We start from the raw sequence: 20,026 nt of genomic DNA, 5'->3' as shown, positions 1-20,026 counted from the left end.
CTATATACACAGAATTTTCCTGCTGAAATTCATTCCCCTCCTCTTTCTGGTAACGTGTTCACAATATGAACATCCTTCCTTCTGACTGGGATGGTATTTTTGTCAACTGCACAGGCCTCCCATACTTTTGTGATATCCTGGTAGTAGCACAACTTGGTTATTTTCATTGGAATGTAACTTCAATAACTGAAAAAGAAATAATAAATAGTAATAAATTGGATTGTATAATTGTTGTATAAACACACAACAAGATGAGACCTAAACCTTGTCTCGTCTTCTCCCACTATGTTATCTTCTTCTTCATTTTGGACACTAAAACTCTTCCCTATGTTTTAACATCTGCAGCTTTGCGCACGCACTGCTGGCACCTCTGCCAACTCAGCCCACACTGTGCCTCTCAGCCCAGTCAAAGCTTGGCCACAGAAATGGCCTGTCTTTTTGCCCACATCATCTTTCTTTCTCATTTCTTTCTGTGTTTTTCCATATCAGCTCTACTCTTCTCAACATATTGTATCACCTTTTGACAGCTTAAAGACCACCCAAGCATCCCCTTGTTTACTCCCACTCCTCCCAGTTGTTTCCTCCAAATTATCTCTTCACGCTGATAGTCAGTCATCACCACAAAACCTTAGTGCTGTCGCACGTTTTTACTTGCCCCCACCCTTCTCTTACTGGTACTCTTCCACGCTTTGTGTTCATAACTAATGTCACAAAATAAGCTCCTCAGGACACAGACAGTGTTGTCTTTTTTGCATCATGTTAGGTAACAGTGCACTTCTGGCTGTGCATGAGGTTCCAGAAGGCACAGGCAAAAAGGGAGATCACTGAAGAACATACCCTAATGTTTCAAGGAGGAAACTGTCTTACTTGCTTTGGCTACTCTAGGCCCTGTGGACACTGCAAAAAAAAATTACAAATATGGCTTGAGATACATCTGGCCTTGGCTCTGAGGCTAGAAATATAATAATGAGCTCCTATGGATCATGAAACTTTAGTCATCTCTCTGGATAATCTATCTGAGGCTTATCCAAATTCTCTAAAAAAATATTAGTTGCTAGGCATTTCTGGTTCCATGTGAGCTCTTGTATGTTGCTTTGTTTGTACTTCTGAACTGCATTTAATTGTAACTTCTGCTTAGAAACATCTGCAGCAAATAACTCCGTGGGAAAATGGGTTGCTTGAATAACGGAGCCTTACAGAATGTAACTATGTATGGGTGCAATAATATATTGGTGCTAGGTAAAAATAAATTGTTCTACTTCTTCAATTTAGCAACTGCCTGAGGACTCCCTGTCAAGTGCTTGTGGTAATTTGTGATGCTATACAAATAGGATGTAAAACCTCGTAAGCATGATGGCTGGAAAATGCCTAAAGCAGCTGTCTGTTGATGCTTATGGAAATATTTTAAAATAAGACTTTTGCTCATGGAGGACGGTAACGTGGATTTATCCAGTTCCTTTGCGCTGGGGAGTGAACAGCCTTTTCCTCAAAAAAGAATCCTTTTGCATCCTTTCAGCCCTTTATTTAACAGCTTCTGAGATACTTTCCTCTCTTCCATGTTAGACTAAGATATTCATAGTTAATTGCATGCAAATCAAGTAGGGGTTTAAAATTGCTGTAGAGCTGACAGTGAGACAAAAGCGGTGCAGCCTGATGTCTATTCACACCCTCTCTCTCTTGCTTCCACTGGCTCCTACAGCATTTCAGTCGCTTTGTTTTGAGAAATTATGCAAGGCATGAGGCTCCTTTTGTTTTTTACGAGCAAAGTCATGCACTGGGTGAGGAAGCTTCACACAGACCATGTGCACTGCTGGGGCACACTCCTGTGGGATTGTTTTTTGTCCTGCTCCCACCTGGTAACACTGTCCCTCCAGGCTCCTTTTTAACTATTTTCCTTTCTCTAGTAAAGCCTGTGCCTTCTTCATAATTCTCTTTTTTTTCCTGTGACTATTGCCTCGCCTCCCAGAAGCCTTATTTTCACCAGACTCAGGTCCTGTGCCATTCAGGCTCCAAAAGCATACATGTGGGTGTGGGAGGGTGGAGGTGTGGGTAAGGGGTGAGCATTGGAAAGGAAGACGCAGGGGTCCTCACCACCCAACTTTGTTTGGCAGTGGGGTAAGATGGCAGCTCTGCTCCAGAAGGCACTCCAATCGTTTAGGATGATGCAAATAGAAAGATGAGAGAAATTAGACACTGCCTCAGTCCCAGTCCTCTCCTGCTGTAGCTGGGCCTTTGCACACACAGAGCTGAATAGAATAGAATAGAATAGAATAGAATAGAATAGAATAGAATAGAATAGAATAGAATAGAATAGAATAGAATAGAATAGAATAGAACAGAACAGGTTTTCTGTTGGAAGGGAGAAACAACCCTGTTCTGGGATTTGCCTGGGAGGAGGTGTATCTTGACGCTATCACCAGACTACATCATCAAGCATTTTGCAATGTGTTTGCACATTGTCCTCATCTGTTCCATGTTACACCTTTGCAATGCAGACTTTACACTGCTGTGAAAGTGGAGATTGGGGTAGAGTTCACATACAGCATACGTCCTCCCTAGAGTATGATTTTGTTGAAAATTTGAGCATCCACTAAGGCAGCTAAAAATGAGGGAAGCCAATAAAATGAGCAATATGCCCCAACATCAGTCTAAATGCTCATGTTTAATGTTGCTGATTAAGATAACCTAACAAGAAGGCAAAGTGAAAGCAAGCTGAGGACTTCTACTAAAAGGAACGAGAAAAAAATGAAAAAAACCTACTAAAACTACCTGCGGTACTCTACATGATTTTTTTTTCCCACTAACATAAGGAATTGGTCTATATGCAGGAGATTTCCATTATTCATAGGTAAACAAAATGTACTGGAGAGACTGAGGGTGTGCTGAGATACTTGGTGAATTCTGGGAGACAGAGGTTCCACCCAGCAAAGGATCAGAGTGCTTACAAAAATCTCCCAACCTGCAGCTCAGCAGCTGACTTTCTGATTTGGCTTCGTGCTTGGTGCTTTTTGTTTTTTTTTTCCCACTGAGTCAACTCACTGTCTTACAGTAGCATTGTTAAGCGACTCATTAAACATGGGTCTGCGCCACACAGACTCACATCATGCTGCAGAGATACTTGCAGTTTAGCTTGGAAATAGATTTAGCTTTGTATTAGAATGGAGAGGCATAACTCAAATCCTTAACACTTCCAGTCTGTACAGACCTAGTGACTGAAGGATAAAAGGATTAAATATTGTCTGTCATCCTATGTATATGTGGATGCAGAGGCATTCTGTCTATGTGAAGAGCTGTCATAAGCTAGTTACCTTGCATACAGTATCCAAGTATGAAAGGAAGAAGTGGCATTCCAATTATATAAGAGAATGGTTGTTGGGGCACAGGCAAAGTGTATGCTTCATTCTTTTCTTTCTTCTTTGTAGCTGTCCCACTTATCTCCGAGTTGGCAGTGGAAATTTTGGAAAAAGGAGAAGTGAGATTCTGGTTGCAAGCTGAAAAACTGTCTGGCAATGCAAAGGCCAACTTTGTTTTTAATGACAAAGAGATTTTCAATGGAGAGGTAAGCCTTTTCGTTGTGTAAATGTGTTTGCCTTTTTATGATCATCAATGAGTATTAATGCCTCTGTCTCCAATATACTTCCAACTAGTGTTCCACACTAATGCATTTTCATGAGAAAAAACATGTCATTGAAAGCATCATTAGAAAGACTTTGTCCGTAGCTCTGTGCTGCAGCTGAATTCTGCAGGATGCAGTTTGTAAAGTGGAGTTCTCCAATATACTTCCAACTAGTGTTCCACACTAATGCATTTTCATGAGAAAAAACATGTCATTGAAAGCATCATTAGAAAGACTTTGTCCGTAACTCTGTGCTGCAGCTGAATTCTGCAGGATGCAGTTTGTAAAGTGGAGTTAAATGACTTCCTGCCACCTTCGTGAGTACCACATGTTCTGTTAACTAGTGGGCACCATGAGAGTTCCTGCAATAAGGTAGCCTCAGGTAAGCAAATACTGTGGTCTTCAAGGAGTCACTGCAGTAGCCCAGATTCATCCGATCTCCTTTGTCTATGGCCCCAGCATACCCCTGTGCTCAGTTCTCACTTCTCTTCACTGTTTGGAGGAACTTATTATGTTAAGGAGAAAATCCCAAGTGGTTGATTCCAGCAGCAGAACTTGTTACTCCCAAGGACATGACATGGCATGCTTTTGTTGCAACAATGATATCAGGTAGAAGGCAGAGTTGGAGCATTCTACACAAAAACTTATAAAAATATAATCATCCTCAAAGTGTTATTCTGAAGAGATGCAAATCTAAACCTTGCTAATCAAGAAGAACAGAGAACATAGTAGTCACCATACAACAGGAATGTCACATGTGTGTATAGCACCAGTAAATATACTTCACCTTTAACAGGTATCTTATTTATTTGATTTTATGTTTAGAGCTGGAGCTACAGATAGTGGGAATATGAATAAAGAAAATAAAATTTCACCTAAAGATACCATCAAATGTTTGACAAATATTTTCTGACTCTGGCATCCATTAACTGTTGCTTTATTTTCCATTCCTGAAGAAATATAAAATGAAGGTGGACCAGAAGACCGGCCTTGTTGAAATGATTATGGATAAACTTGAGGACAAGGATGAAGGGACTTACACTTTCCAACTGCAGGATGGAAAAGCAACCAATCAATCTAGCCTTGTGCTCATTGGCGATGGTAAGCTAATCTATATTGCACAGTAGGCTGGAAAAATTATACTGAGCCTACCTCAGTTGTCATCTTCACTTTCCACTGTTTTCAATACCAACAGGTGTTCCAGTGGTTCATGTCACAGTGCTTGCCTGCCTTGTATAGGACAGGTCATGTGTGTGAACTGCTATTTTTAAAGGGCTGGGAGGAAGGGGACTTGTTGTAGAAATGTAAAATATTGCAGCTTGTCATGGTTTACATTTCTATGGATTCTTTCTAAATTTCCCATGTAAAACGCCCATTCAGGTGGGAACAAGTAGCTGCACCTCTTAGAGCTTGCTGACTCCGTTGCCGCTCGTTTGCCTTCCTACCGGGAGCAAAGACTAGCTGTATAATTGGGGAATACACTTCATCAAACATGGCACATTAAACTCCTGATGACTGGAAGCAGCTAGGAAAGTTGGGTTAGCCACAGTCAGCTTCTGGCACTTTGAAATGTTCCCTGAAAACCTGACCCTATGGCAGGATTCTCACCGACCTCCAAAGGACAGCTTTGCACCGAGCAGCCATAGTGACAGTCAGTACCATGCAAATGGCACATGATGTTTAACCTCACTATTTATTGTTGGTTTTAATTCCTAGTATTCAAGAAGCTGCGGGATGAAGCAGAATTCCAGAGAAAAGAGTGGCACAGGAAACAAGGTGATAATATAGACATTTATAAGAATCACTTACGTGTTCGTTTGTTAAGTATAAGAGTTTGTTTATATTTATGTATGTTAATTTGAAATAGATGGTTTTGTTCTGTAATATGATTTCTTACCTTCTGAAGGAGAAATAGGAAAAATCAAACCATGTTAAAATATAACAGTATTCTTGTCAAGAAAAACACATTTCTCTTTGGTTTTGTATTGTGAATACCACCGATGTGATCCCTAAAAATATATCTGTAATTTTAAACAGGTCCTCATTTTGTGGATAAACTGGGATGGGAAGTTACCGATGACTGTAATGTGATGTTGAAATGTAAGGTAAGGGGCAAGGAGAACACTGAGTACAATGTCCAAAGCACTTTGACCTACCACTACTTAGTGAGGGTGGGAAAGGGACTTAGGACATTCCCTTTGCTTCCGTACTCCCAATAGCACATTGGATAGCAACAGAGCCTCTTACGGCTAACCATGCTGGGGCACCTGCTCACTGCCTGTCACAAAATACCTTGGAAAATAGCATGCACTTTTTTTCTTCAGGTCTGTCAGCCACCTGGATAGGAATGACAGGTCTTCGTGAATCCTGGGACTTTCTCATTTTTGGCCTGTTTGTGCTTGTAGAAATCCCCTGGACAGGACCCACTGGTTCCTTGGACTCCTTGAAGATGTTGGCAGTCTTTTTCTCTCTCTTTTCATCCCTGCTGTTTTCCTTCTTGCATGTCTCATTTTTAAATTAAGGCCTGCAACAACTCACTGCAGTCAAGTTGTAAAGCTTGCTGTTCTTTTATGAGACACACGAACAGGCTGACCCATGCAACACTAATTTCCCCTGCTCAAATGAAGAGAATAATTACAATGTGGTTTTCATCCATCTCAGGTGGCTAATATTAAGAAGGAAACACACATTGTGTGGTACAAAGATGACAGGGAGATAATGGTAGATGAAGAACATGACTTTAAGGATGGCGTGTGTACTCTGCTGATATCAGAGGTGAGTGACTGTCCTTGTTAGCCCTCAGCTGAAGTTAGTGTTACGCATTCAGATGAAAGATACGATCTAATCTGATATTTCAGCAGAACAATCAAAAAAGGAAGTGGGTTTTAAAAATGGAAAAACTTGCAATGCGTTTGTGTTTTAGCTAAAGCAAATGTCTATCTATAGCTGCTCGTTCAGGTTTCCAGGAAATGATGACAGAAGAGATAATAAGCTCGTCACTTCCTTTGCATGTCAGTTTAACAACAGAATGAGACCACATCTACTTTGAGAATAGCATTTGGAAAGCTCTTGTCACTCAGTCTTTCAGAGGACCACCCTCTCAGGGTCACCAGAGAGGTCTGGTCTGTACCCAGCCTTGTTGCAGATGCGGGGTGTGATCTGCCTTCACCACTTCATCTGCTTGCTCTCTGTTCTTTGGCTGAGGAAGCGAACAAGCATTAGGGCCCGTTGAGGCCGGGTGGTCCCCCAGGGCTGCAGGCCAGGAGCCCCCAGCCAAGGCCCATCCCAGTAGCAGGGCAGCTGGGGGGCATCGGGGCAACCCCAGCCCTGGGCATGGAGCACCTCCCTGGGGATGGGGACAGGGCGTCAGCTGGGTTCAGGAGTAAAATCTATATTCTTCTACAGTGACTATTCTGAATAGTTTTACTGTTACAATATTGCAGTTTTCTAAGAAAGATGCTGGCACTTATGAAGTCATACTGAAGGATGACAGAGGAAAGGACTCCAGCGAGCTGAAGCTGAAGGACACAGGTCAGAGCCGCTTTCTGCACGCTGTCAGCCACACCAGCTGACAGCCAGACTGCTCGCCTGCAAGCAGGTTCAGGGTAACACAGGCAACTGTGTGTGGCACCTTCCTGTGGCTTTGTTCCTCCTCTGTATAAGATCATCTTGTTAGTAAAACTGAGATTTTTCATTTCAACTAATATTCAAATATAGAATCATAGAATCATAGAATCATAGAATGGTTTGGGTTGGAAGGGACCTTAAAGACCATCTGGTTCCAACCCCCATGCCATGAGCAGGAACATCTTCCACTAGACCAGGTTGCTCAGAGCTCCATCCAGCCTGGTCTTGAACACTGCCAGGGAGGGGGCAGCCACAGCTTCTCTGGGCAACCTGTTCCAGTGTTTCACCACCCTCATGGTGAAGAATTTCTTCCTAATACCTAATGTAAATCTGCCCTCTTTTAGTTTAGAGCTATTCCCCCTTGTCCTGTCACTACACGCTCTTATGAAATGCCCCTCTCCATCCTTCCTGTAGGCCCCCTTCAGGTACTAGAAGGCTGCTGTAAGGTCACCCCGCAGCCTTGTCTTCTCCAGGCTGAACAGCCCCAACTCTCTTAGCCTGTCCTCGTAGGACAGCAATGTAGCTTATTGCATCTGGATTCTGTATAATTTTGGGAGAATGCGGTGACTAAGATAAATAGTTTTGTTTAGCTGCGGCAGTATTCATCAAGGCTGCTGTTAAATAAAGTCTGGAAATTGTGGAATAACAGGCTATATTTCTGCATTACTTAGATTTCTAATACGCTTTATAGGATAGGTCCGATTTCTTTTTCAGACCTACTGGGGAGAATATTTCAGAGCCAGTGCTTGTCCTATTATTGACTGTGCTTGAGCTGCAGACACAGAGTCTTAGTCTCTGGATTTTATTTCCACAGCTTTTGCAGATCTGATGAATGAAGTATGCAGAAGGATTGGTAAGCACTTAATTCTCTTTTCGAATGAATGACTCATTGTGACACTCAGTGAATGGCTGCATGGCTGCATAAAACCATGTGCTCTTTTTTCAGCTTTATCTGCAACAGACCTGAAAATCCAGAGCACAGCTGAGGGTATCAGACTGTACTCCTATGTTAATTATTATGTGGAAGATCTGAGAGTAGGCTGGGTGCACAAGTGAGTATGTAAAAGCTTTGCAAAAGTCAGTGCAATTTTGGTTTTATAGACTCAGAACCTGGATATATGAGAGAGACGAGGCCCAGGTTTCTTCTCGTCTCTCATGAATCCTTCTCTCATATGAGTTAGTTTCAGTGAATTACAGCCATGTGAAACCAGTACAAGAGTCAGGTGTTGGTGGTGCAGGGCCCTCCTGAGGTTTCCCTCGTGAGACAGACAGTCTCACGCCACGGGATGCCATCAGAGCTGTGCTGCTTCAGCACGCTTCCCACCTCCCATGTGGGAGCTGCATCTTGCCCTGAACCAATTTTAAGAAGTGATGCAAATATAACCTGAGACTGACAAGCTTTAAAGCAGGCCAGCTCCATGGGTTCAGAGATACCTAGCCTAGAGGTCTGCTTGTCTAGAAGCTGCAACTCACAGAAACTGGGACAAGCGGGCACGTCCTCTTCACGCATGGGTTCATGTTTAGGAGGCAAACCAAGTTTCAGCATGTGCCTGGGGAAGTAAAATCCAGACAGCGCCTTCTGTGAGAGCTATGAACCTAACCAAGAGAAACAGAAGAACTGAGATTTTTTAAAAGAATTTGAATGCCCAGCTCCCGATAAAATTAATGGGAGTTGCATATCCAAATCCACGAGACAGCTGTGCATTCTCAGCCAGCGCAAACAGCATGCCCTGGAAAACCCAGAGAAGTAAACAACTTAGATTTGATTTAACAGTAATAACATATTTGAATTGCTTCAAATCTATTATTACTATTCTTGCTGCTTCACTTCCTGTGGACATGGTACTAGTTTGTCTTTAGGATGGAATCTGAATTACTGATCTCTCAGTAAAGCTCATGTAAATGAGGCACAGTATACCCAGGATGTGCTGTAGCAGCCTGGCTGTAATTATTGACACTGATGCTAACCACCAACACTGTCAGAGAAATGAAAGCAGTCTGAGGTTTTCCTGTTTTTTGGCACCCATGTTGACCTGGTATCACAGGAGTCCTAAGCATTTCAAAACTGTAAGTGAATACGAAGTATTCTCGATTTCTCCTTCTCTCTTAGTTTTTGCTCTCTCTCCTTCTCTCTCTCTTTTCTCTAATTTTTAGTAACTAATTTAGTCTTGAAGCATATCATATTAATCTAGTAAAAATGTTCTTTGACCCTCTAGTATATTCAAAATTATCAGTTTATGGATAAAAAGAAAACCAGTAGCTTATTTGACTAATATCTTTTCCTCATCCAGGGCAATTGCTTAGCTAGGAAGCTGAGAAATTGAAATTTTTTGTGGAAGAAGATATACTTACGTCAAAGTATGTTTAATGGGAAATGCCAAAACATTGCAGAGCATCAGAAAAACTTCCGACTAGGCAAACACCATTTGTGACAAAAGCGACAGTGTGTGACAAAAGTTTTGTAGCTACAGCCCTAGATAGTTTTGTTTTGCCCAAGCAGAAATAAACCTGTGCTAAGAAGAGAACATGAACATTTGAGGATGTGTGGATTACCCTTCAGAGATCTGGGTTCTGAATTTGTATAACTCTTCTATTGCTCAGGTCATGGACTATGATGCATAACCTTGCTGCAAGCTTTGAGGAGAGCTGGACCTTGAACAGGGAAAGACTGTCATGTCAGTTCTGCCCTGTTGGCCCACAGCTTTATCAGAATTTGATTTCAAAAGTTTCAAAATATGGTGGCATACTATAGTACCTTGGAAATCATTTAGTAACTGCAGACATACTCAGTGACTCTTCATGAGCAAACCCCATTTATACTCCAGTGAAATGAAAACGTAATATTGTGTATTTTTCAGCGATACCCAGATTAGGTTTACAGACCGAGTGAAGACTGGTGTCACCGGGGAGCAGATCTGGTTGCAGATCAATGAGCCAACTCCACAGGACAAAGGCAAATACACAATGGAACTCTTTGATGGTAAAACAGCACACAAAAAGACAGTGGATCTTTCTGGACAAGGTAGGCCATTCCCTCTGCTAACGCAATCTGTATGTGGGCATCACGCTGTGGTTGGGCAGGAGCATCTATAGCAGGATCTTGCCACAGACCTGTTAACCCTTTGGGTTGTAGGGTCTCTGTGTGTACACAGCAGCCTGGCAGTGTCTGCGGGGACACTGCAATTTGTATTCCCCAGCCTGTGCTCTCGGGTCATAAATTGCGAACGGCTTTTTCCTGTTCCAAATACCCGCTTGCAGTTTGCCTACGGAGACGTCAGCCCAGTTTCTGAGCTATCTTACAAAAGCCCTTGTGTTGCTGGCATTGATTGGCAGTTTTAAATACAAGTTGTAGCACTGAGTGCCTTCTGTATCTCTCCCTTCCAAGTAATATTTGGAGGAGGAAGGGAGGGACACGTTTGTTCTGTTACTTTCCTACTCCATTTCTTTGATGGATATAATAGGGCTCCTTATTCTTCAGAGATGTCAAGACTGGTCCCTTTCATCAGCACGATGAAGCGCTGTTGGGGGAATGGCTAAAATTATTTGGGTTGACTGTGGAAGCTTTTACTCTGAAAGATCTCTCAGATCCTAGGGAACAGATTAACTCCTTCCAAACTGCTCAGTTTCTGTTCCCAGCTGTTCCCATCCATAAAGCTTCACTTTGGGTCTGAAGGCTCTGCGCAACAGCAGTAACCTTGTGATCATCTCCATGTTGCTCCTACTGTGCCCTATTCCCACTTTCTGAAAAAAAGAGATTTCTTCTTACTTTTCAAAGAGGAGAGGTTGACCTCCGACAGGTAGCTTAGCCTGAATTTATGAAGGAGAGAGCAGTTTGATGTCTGGTTTCTTCATGGCCCTCAGTGCGATGCTGCAGAGCAGATGTGAAAAGCACTTGGAAAACACAGATCTTTTGTATTCCATAAGCCAGTGGTCTCCAAAGTGGGGTGTGTGCAAGACAATCTGCTGGGATGCAGGAAGAAAATATGAGAACTTCAATAGTACATCCATATAATTTATAAATAAATAAATAAACAAAAATATATTGGGGGTGCATGCTCAAAAAATTTTTACCTATAGGGGTGCACAAGCAAAAAGGTTTGGGAGACCACTGCCATAAGCTATAATTTAGGTGGTGTATTGTGGGTTTCTTCCTCTGTTTCCTGAGATAGCTTCAGCCCATTGCTCTCCCGCTATCTCTTTGTCTCAAAGCCTGACATTTAGAAGAAAAAAAAGTGTGTTTATGCATTCGTATATACAACATGCATATGTATATACAACAGCTGCTGTATACAATATGGCCTTTATCAGTTGAACCAGTCAGCAGTTTAGGGCTTCTACAATATGCATGCATCCATACACTAATATTTCTTTAATGATGTCTACATTTTTAATTTCGTTCTACATTCTAAATTTGAAGTTGTGATAATTTATCTCTGAACTTGCCTTTAAAATCAAATTTTCTCTTTGTAAAGCATTTGATGAAGCCTTTGCTGAGTTCCAGAGATTAAAGTAAGTATTATGGCATGTAAATAAAGTAAAGAAAGCCATAAAATAACAGAAGTATTTGTTTGTTTTGTGCTGGAGCTAAATATATCCTGTGAAACAAATCTTAGTCCTACAGCAGTCTGTAGGAGTTTTGCATGTGACTTCTTTGGTGCGATTCTTATGTAACAGTTAGGTAACGAAGAATAAGCAGTACTGTCAAATGATGACAGAGTTTTTCCTTAACTGATTAAAGGCAATTAAAAAGATAAGCTATTTTTCAATCACTCTAAGTAAATTTTAACTGAAATTGCACTTTCCTTTTGTTTCTTTCAACTCCAGGCAAGCTGCGATTGCAGAGAAAAGTAAGTGGGCCTTCTTTGACAGTAGTTACAATAAACTGTTCATGAACGTTTTCTTCCTCTCCAAGAAGGTTGTGTGTCAGGAGAGAGAGGGCATGTATACATCTGTATGTGCACGTGCTCATCCTAAGATGAATTTGTCCTTACACTAAGGGCAAGCAAGGGGAGTGACCTTTTAGTGATTTAACGTTGGTACACATCGCAGCTAATCACACAATAGTTATGGGTTATGTTGATTTTTCCAGTCTAAGCTCCTCTTCTCATTACTTCTCTAAAAATGATCTTTATTGCTGAGATCTCTCATGCATGTTATCTGGACAAAAGTCACTTTGTTCTCAAAGATGGAGGAAATCACTTGGCTAGTTTTGAACTATCTAAAATGTCAAGTGGTTCTGCATTGCATACAGAGACGGGTAAGAAAGCAACAGTAGCTTTTGCATTGCTTGAAGACCGATCTCTGAATCTCCTGATACTTTCATGTGCGTGTCAATTCCAACATAGCAACTAAACCAAAGTATGTAATAATTACTTAAGGAATAAAGCATTAGAATTCAACTTGAATTATTAAGCTCGGTATTCTCCCTATTGACAGAAAAACGCATGGAAAAACTGTAACACATCAAAAAGTTCTCCCACTGCAGATGACTTTCACACCTGTATAAAAACAAGGGTAGAAATGGCATTTGAAAAGTTGTTGGAGAAAAATGTGTAGAGGGCTCTGAGTTAACTCCTCCTGGACATACACTCCAAAACGAGCAGGGTTTGGAAGTGTACAGCGATCCCTGTGAGTCCCAGTTGAGAAGGCACAAAGTGATCAGTAATAGCCCTGCCCTGGGCATTTAATTTCTTACCCTGGACCATTCATAAGGGGCTGGCATGTTAGCTGACGTAACACAGTCCCATTCCTGGTCTCATAAGGTTGTTATCTCTGTGCTCCAGAGCACATCTTTTACAGAATACATTAGATGGGAACATTCTGTGTAGTCATTTCCTTCCTCTGCCAGGGTCCACCAAGACTTGTAATGAACAAAACCCATACTCCGGAATAAGTGCACCAAAGCTTGGATGTGATCAGCTTATTTGTATTTATATATGATTCTGATCAGACTTTGAGCTTAAAACTAGCCCAAATATCAATCTTATTTACACCCAGATAGGTACAAAGCAGTGGTATTTCAGTGCTGTCACTGAGACCATCTTTGTATTTAGACCAAAACCTAATCTTCACCACTTTATTAGCTGTCATTCATTTCCCTTTGGAAACACAACATTTTTAGTTTATGACACTAAAAATTTAGAGTGCCAGATCTCAAAAATTCAGATTTTTTTTGTGCACTCAGAAGTAGTACTGAATTGATGGCAAAATCTGCAGGACACAGCACATGTAGTTTAATTCCCCTCTGTAAGTGACTGACACCAGCTATTAACACATTTTTCTGTGAATTCAACGTTTTTCAGCGTCCAAATGGTGTGCTAAGAATGCTGAATAGTTCTCTGCTAGCACAGATACCAGAGACAAGTTGTACATAAAAGAGATAAAAGGAAAGATCTAGAGGGGAAACAGAATCTGGGACACAGTTGATTTTGAGACACTAAAGAAAATTACGTTTATTTATTTCCAGATCGTGCACGGGTACTTGGAGGTTTGCCCGATGTTGTCACCATCCAGGAGGGCAAGGTACAGTAAATTGACTGAAGCTTTGCACAACAGCCCAACAGCTTGACTGCCTTTCAACGATGGGAAAATGCGTCACCTTTTTTTTTAAAGATTCCATCTTTAAAATCTGCTATATTATTTATTCATCCCCTGCCTTCTGTACATAATTCAATGGTCTTGCAAAGATGGGTTTATGTATTCAGGGCAGTGTCTTTTCTTAAGCATTAGACAAAAGTGAGATGACAATGTGAGCTGAGACTAAAACTCCTTATATAACCAGCTCTTTAAAAATTCATGCACAGGTTTCACAGATTTTTTGGTAACAGGGTATCAGGGAAGTTGAATTCCTTCTTTGCAAGACAGCTAGTCATTCTATGTCTTTTGCAGTTAACTTCCTTGAAATGTGGCAAGATAGTCACACCTGTCAAGGCTGGCTTTTAAAGGGTGTAAAAGTTGTAAACCATAACAACTCAATTCTCATCCAGACACCAGGAGAAAGTTTTCTCTATTTCATCAGGGTAAATGGGAAGCAAGTCAAAAGAAGTCACTGGTGTTACACTGGATTATATTAGCAGAGTCTGGCCGAAAGATTATTGTAAGGCACTCCCAGAGGAACAGGGCTACATCGACGCTTGAGCACAGAACAGATGACCCAGAAAGTCAGTTCTCAATCTCACAAACTTTTCCCAGCACAAGTTGCTGCTTAATAGTGCTGACACCAAGAAGTGCCTGCTCGTCACTTCCCGCTGGTCTGCCACTAGCCAGTTCCTCTTTACAGCACGTGAGAACATTGAAATAGGGCACGTGAATGTTATTGAAAACCTATAACATGACAACTACAGTAAGAGAGCTTCCTGATATTTCTGTATTTATCTGGCAAGTAGGTCAGCTGTGTTAAAAGTATTTGATTATAAGCTGAGCACAAGTGCTAAGCATCTAAAATCTGTCTGAATCACTCAACAATGCAAGATACAACATAGCCAACAGACAGTAGACTGCAGCACTTACGGGAAAATTAGGTATCTTGGCATTACAAAATGAAAGAACATTTGATTACACCTTTCATTAAAGGATTTAGCAGTTTGGGAAATGCTGTAAAAGTAAGAAGCACTCCTATGAGTATTGTAACTGTGGGTAGAAGACACAAAGAAACTGAATTTGCAGAGGCTTGTTCTTGGAGATGAGATTCTCGTACTGCTTTGGCAGGGGATAAATTTGTGTGGCTATTATCAGTTTTAAGCTTTCTGCCAAAAGAGGGTTGATACCAAGTAGAGTATGAGTTCACTAAAGCAAAATGTGTAGTGTTTATAAAAAGGGAGTTTGTAAAAAATGAGTTGCCAAATATTACTCAGACACGCGTTGGCCTTGACAGCAAGGACATTTGTGATGTTTGAATAAGTGACTGAAAAACTCCCAGAACTTGAGACAAATATCTTTGACCTTATGTTTCTGGATTCAGTAGGTAATCGTTTTGAGAAACGGAGTAGGACAGAGAGCAATCAGGGAAAACAGCGCTTGTTTGGGTGGTGTTGGCTCGTCTGTCTATTGTTTGCATACATGCTGGAGAGAGGGCAAAGCAGTCCGCTGTTGTGTAACTTACGCAAATTGCACAATCATCAAGGATTTTGAAAAACAGTAAATGAGGTAGCAGAGAACTGGCAATCACAAGCTTTGATTCTGAACACAAGTGTAGCCATAACTACAGAGTTATATGAACAGATTGGTACCCCTAGATTGAACTTCCAAGCATACGCATATCTCAAACTTTAACTTCACACCGTGACCATGATGCTATTTATTACTTTTTACATGTGAGCTGAAGGATATGTGTGAGAAGGAATGAACTATTGTTTACCCAGTGTTAATCAAACAGCGTTCCAGATGGCCTAAGAGGCTTCCGCTGATAGGCATAAATGCTCTTCAGCAGTGCAATATAATTGGAAAAGGCTGTCAGTTCATATTAGGGAGGAATTTGACCTGACAGAGAATACTAGCATAAGTTTTGTGTACAGCTGGCCAAATTAATTTAAATGGCTGTTTAAATGAAGGCCTGTATGTGAGTAAGGGGTTTTATTTTTAAAGGGAGAGGCTTAAGATTCTGATAGACAGGCACTTTCAGACTTAGAAGCAACACGTTGCATCCACCTCCCCACCAATTCCCCATTCTACCCTTCTGACAGTGGCAGGTGCCCTCACAGGTAGGCTGGAAGAAGGGAGCAGGTTCCCATGACTGAGCTGCTTCACTTCACTCACTGGCATCTTAGCCAAACCCACCCCTGAAAATGAGTTTGTGCTAGTACGCAAGAGGAACAGCAATACTTGAAATACTCGGACACATTTCCCTCTGCCACCTGTACTACTCTCCTCGTGATAATCTGCAGTGAAAGGCAGAAAAGGTAGGGGGGACACAAAGGCTCTTGCACCTGCTGCCAAGTGCACATCCCTCAATGCCCCAGCTCTGGACTCATGAGAACTTCTGTGTGGAGCTCTGAAATACTGAGATCCAGTTCAAAGAGATGGGGTTTAGTCACCAAGATTTTTTAGATAGTTCAGATCTCCTGATAGATTTCATTCACCACCACATCTAGACAGGTTTCTGGTCCTTCCCTTGCCTCCCCAACAATCATCAGAGCCAGACAACTCCTGGAAAACGGGGATTATCTTGAAGAGGGAAGGTACCTCTTGCCCTCAGGAGGACAGGACACACTGTTATACCAGGATACGAATTTCAGGTTGAATACAGCATTATAATCAGGGGTTTCTGTGAGTAATAAAGATATGCATTAACTTATGAACACGAGCAAAAACAATCTGCCCAAAGAACAGGAAATCTGAAACAGATAGGTGCAGTCACAGTGGGTGATCACTTCTCCTTGGCTAAGGCTCCATAATTATGGAATTATCTTCAGGAAAACCAAAGATCTCAGCATCTGCGTGGTGAATGATACGATATATCTCTGAGTATTAGTAGCTGGAAAATAAATAAGAGTTGGGAAGATAAAGATGAGCACAGATGTCAAAACAGAAAGCAGTGATGCAAGGTTAATCAAAATGCAGCTCTTTTAAGGAATTATTTAGAAGAAAAAAAGAATAGTCACTGCTGCTTGAACCTTTTTGAATTAAACAGTACTGACACCACTTCAAACACCTGAGATTTGAATGATGCCCCTAATACAGCTGTTTGGACACGGACATCAGCTCATTAGCATCTTGGAGTGGCAGCTGGGGCCACTCGATGGTGATGTCTTTCTTGCTAGAGAATCAGAAGACAATAAAGAAATACTGAGCACCTGAAGAGACCCACATGGAACACCTGGCTGAGGCTGAGGGTACGTTTGTATTGAGAGCGATAAGAAAGAGGGCGAAACGTAAAACCTCTTGTCTTCCCCTTGTTTTTCAAAAAGATGGACTGATATAGCAATGAAAACCACATTCACACCAATGGGCTATGAGAGAAAGCAGCCAACAGCCCCACGTGGTCACCAGCTGTAGATGCTGCAGGAAATGAGATAGAGGCCATTTCCACCACGCCGTAACCACCTCTCACTTGGAATCTGCCTTTCCTTCGGTACCAAGAACTATGTGTTGTTGATGGAGGAAAGACTTCACCCTCCCTTTTGTTCTCATTTTGGTCCTTAGGGGATGTGGGATTTATTTCATTTTTACTTTGTTGTCAGAGGTACACAAATCTTTCACTTTTATAGAGGTATATGTTTTTTCTGTTCACTCATTTCAACAACCTTCTGGGTATCTGTCTTCTGTCCCATCTTCCACCATCATGCTACCAGACAAGAAGCAGAGAGGTGAAGGGAAGGTAGCCTATTAAACAGATTTCTCACGGTAGATTTTTATCATGACAGCCTACATGGCCAACAGTGTGAGTGCTCTTCAGTTGTCTCTATTTTTGATGTATTTTTATCAAAAGCCTTTAAAAAAAAAGTAAGGGACACTTGATTCCAGTCAAGTGGAAACTTGTCCATTCCTTATGTATCACTTAGTTCATTCCTAGTGAACCTCTGAAGACCATGTTCGCTGAAGTAAAAGTTCTTCAATTTCCATTAAAAAACCCCAGCTCTACTTTGAATAACTTTTAAGTTTGGGCCAATGTATTATTTAATACATAGACATAAATGGATTCCTTCTTAGATAAAGGTCCAGAGAAAGGCCTATGTACCACTGAAGTTTCATATCAACATTTTTAACATTTGACTCTACGTGATGTTCATTTTCACAAATTCTTTTGAGAAGATTCCCATGGCACTGTGACTGGAAGAGGCAATCATTTATATGTATTGGTGTCTCCCAGATACGAATTTTTCAGCTGACAACAAAAAAAGGAGGCCTGGACATTGTGTGCACAATAAGACTCACCAGCCTACAGAAAGTATCCAACTGCCAGGGATTTCTCCAACAACTGGCTATCTGACAATGAAGATACTTCCTTCAGTCTGATGGGACTGAATTCAGCCCTTAGGAACATTACTAACACCAAAGGGAAACACTTATACAAACACCAAAGAAAGGGTAAAGCCTGAATTGATTCCAGTTAAAAATAGTTTTACAGGAGTGCGTAAAACAATTCAAGCCTGTTGGAAGAGCTGTCAGGGCATAGTTTAAGAAGATCCTAAATTAAACAAAATATGCCAGGGACACTTTGTTCTTAGTTATTTAAAAAGGCAGGCACACTTTCTTTACTTCTGCAGCAAATATATAGTGAACTTAACGCAAACAAATCCACCTGACAGTTCCTCAAATTCTCATTTCAGGTCTGACATAATATCTGATTTTATATTAATCAGTATGCATGGAGAAAGCTCTACTAATGATTATGAGAGAAGAAGGTCCATAAAATATTGAAAGGTTTTAATGGAGTTTTTGATTTAACTGAGTTCCTTCTTTTCCTTACTGAGTTCCTTCTTTTCCTTTATGATACAGAAGACTGACAAAAATTATTGATTACTGATGATGATATGCATCCATTTACTAAAAGCAGGAAGCTAAATGAAGAGTGGAACATTTGGAGAGTCAGGCATCAAAAAACACAGCAAATATTTACTGACTTGTATTTATAATCCTTTTTTACTTCTTCTACAGGCGCTTAATCTTTCTTGTACTGTCTGGGGAGATCCTAGCCCAGAGGTCTCATGGCTGAAGAATGAAAAATCATTTGTATCAGATGCTAACTGCACCCTGAAATTTGAATCTGGAAAAAATGTCAGCTTTACCATTTCTACTGTGTCCACGCTCGACTCTGGGAAATACAGCATTGTGGTGAAGAACAAGTATGGCACAGAGACCAGCGATGTCACTGTAAGTGTGTTCATACCTGAGGAAGAGAGACAGTCTGAGCAAGAGAAAAAGAAAGAAGATAAGAAAATGAAAGCATGAATTTAAGACTAGGAAACAGAAGTATGGGGGAGATTTTGGATGCTAGGCTGACATAATCTCTGTGTGTAAATGACTTTCTGCTGTAGCAGGCGGTCTTGGATTTTTCCATTTACTTCACTTTTGCTTCTAATACACTTAATTGTGCCAGGGACAACAGGGCCTTTCCAAAGTATTTTCTTACTGCTAACTTCACAGAACCTAGCTGCAGCATCTTCTGCCAGGCCAGATGCATGCTGGCTGTAAACACAGGTCCACCATTTGACCACACAACAAAAATGGAAAGCATGAAGAATCATTTCAGTGGAGGCAACTGATGAGGTAGATGGAAAGATAAAAAATGGTCGAGGCATTTCTGAGCAGCAGTTTAGATTTGTTCCAACTTTGGTAAAGTAGCATAGATGGAATGTGTTAGAGAATTAAATCATGGAGAAATTAGTGCTGGTTTTCGTCTACATTAAGGCCCCTTTGTATTGCTGTGTTAATTTAGAAAGGCCTTAATATGGATGTCATTTACATCCATAAATATTGTTTAATCTGCCCAGTTGGGGTAAAAGTACTGTAACATAAATGAAAATTAGGCTTAGGAGGCCAGAACACTAATGTGTGTGTGTGTGTCTGCAAAAATGTATGAACTCTCCTCTGTTTTCACAAATAAACTGAATTCACTTCTTTCCTTCCGTCACAAGCTTGTTTCACTGTGTCTTGCTTTACTAGTCACGGCTCTGGTAGTTGTGCACAACAGTGTCTTAGTACCTCCGTGCTTTCACCACTGTAATTACCTCTAGCTTTCCTTTAGATCCCTGTTAATCTTCACTTTACTGTTCACGGCAAAACCCACAATGGCATCTCTTCACACCTTTCTGTCCAGACCTTCACTGCTTCACATCTCTACTT

At 41.1% G+C, this 20,026-nt stretch overlaps 1 protein-coding gene across 2 annotated transcripts in view; it reads left to right on the top strand.

Moving 5' to 3' along the window:
• Positions 1 to 19,817, top strand: part of MYOM1 (myomesin 1) — a 73,875-nt gene extending 54,058 nt beyond the window's left edge. For both annotated transcript variants that reach the window (XM_075416398.1, XM_075416397.1), the window contains 13 exons: positions 3,423 to 3,559; positions 4,573 to 4,717; positions 5,333 to 5,392; positions 5,654 to 5,721; positions 6,278 to 6,391; positions 7,060 to 7,147; positions 8,058 to 8,096; positions 8,190 to 8,295; positions 10,102 to 10,265; positions 11,716 to 11,752; positions 12,068 to 12,090; positions 13,710 to 13,765; positions 18,839 to 19,817. In XM_075416398.1, the coding sequence (XP_075272513.1) occupies positions 3,423 to 3,559; positions 4,573 to 4,717; positions 5,333 to 5,392; positions 5,654 to 5,721; positions 6,278 to 6,391; positions 7,060 to 7,147; positions 8,058 to 8,096; positions 8,190 to 8,295; positions 10,102 to 10,265; positions 11,716 to 11,752; positions 12,068 to 12,090; positions 13,710 to 13,765; positions 18,839 to 19,132 (1,331 nt within the window). In that variant the 3' untranslated portion in view covers positions 19,133 to 19,817. The remainder of the gene's footprint in view (positions 1 to 3,422; positions 3,560 to 4,572; positions 4,718 to 5,332; positions 5,393 to 5,653; positions 5,722 to 6,277; positions 6,392 to 7,059; positions 7,148 to 8,057; positions 8,097 to 8,189; positions 8,296 to 10,101; positions 10,266 to 11,715; positions 11,753 to 12,067; positions 12,091 to 13,709; positions 13,766 to 18,838) is intronic.
• The last annotated feature ends 209 nt before the right edge of the window (positions 19,818 to 20,026 follow it).

The sequence above is a fragment of the Opisthocomus hoazin genome, chromosome 3 (assembly GCF_030867145.1).
Source record: "Opisthocomus hoazin isolate bOpiHoa1 chromosome 3, bOpiHoa1.hap1, whole genome shotgun sequence".
NCBI lineage: Eukaryota > Metazoa > Chordata > Aves > Opisthocomiformes > Opisthocomidae > Opisthocomus > Opisthocomus hoazin.
Note: the sequence above shows the minus strand (reverse complement) of the source record. Positions and strands in the feature narration are given on the sequence as shown.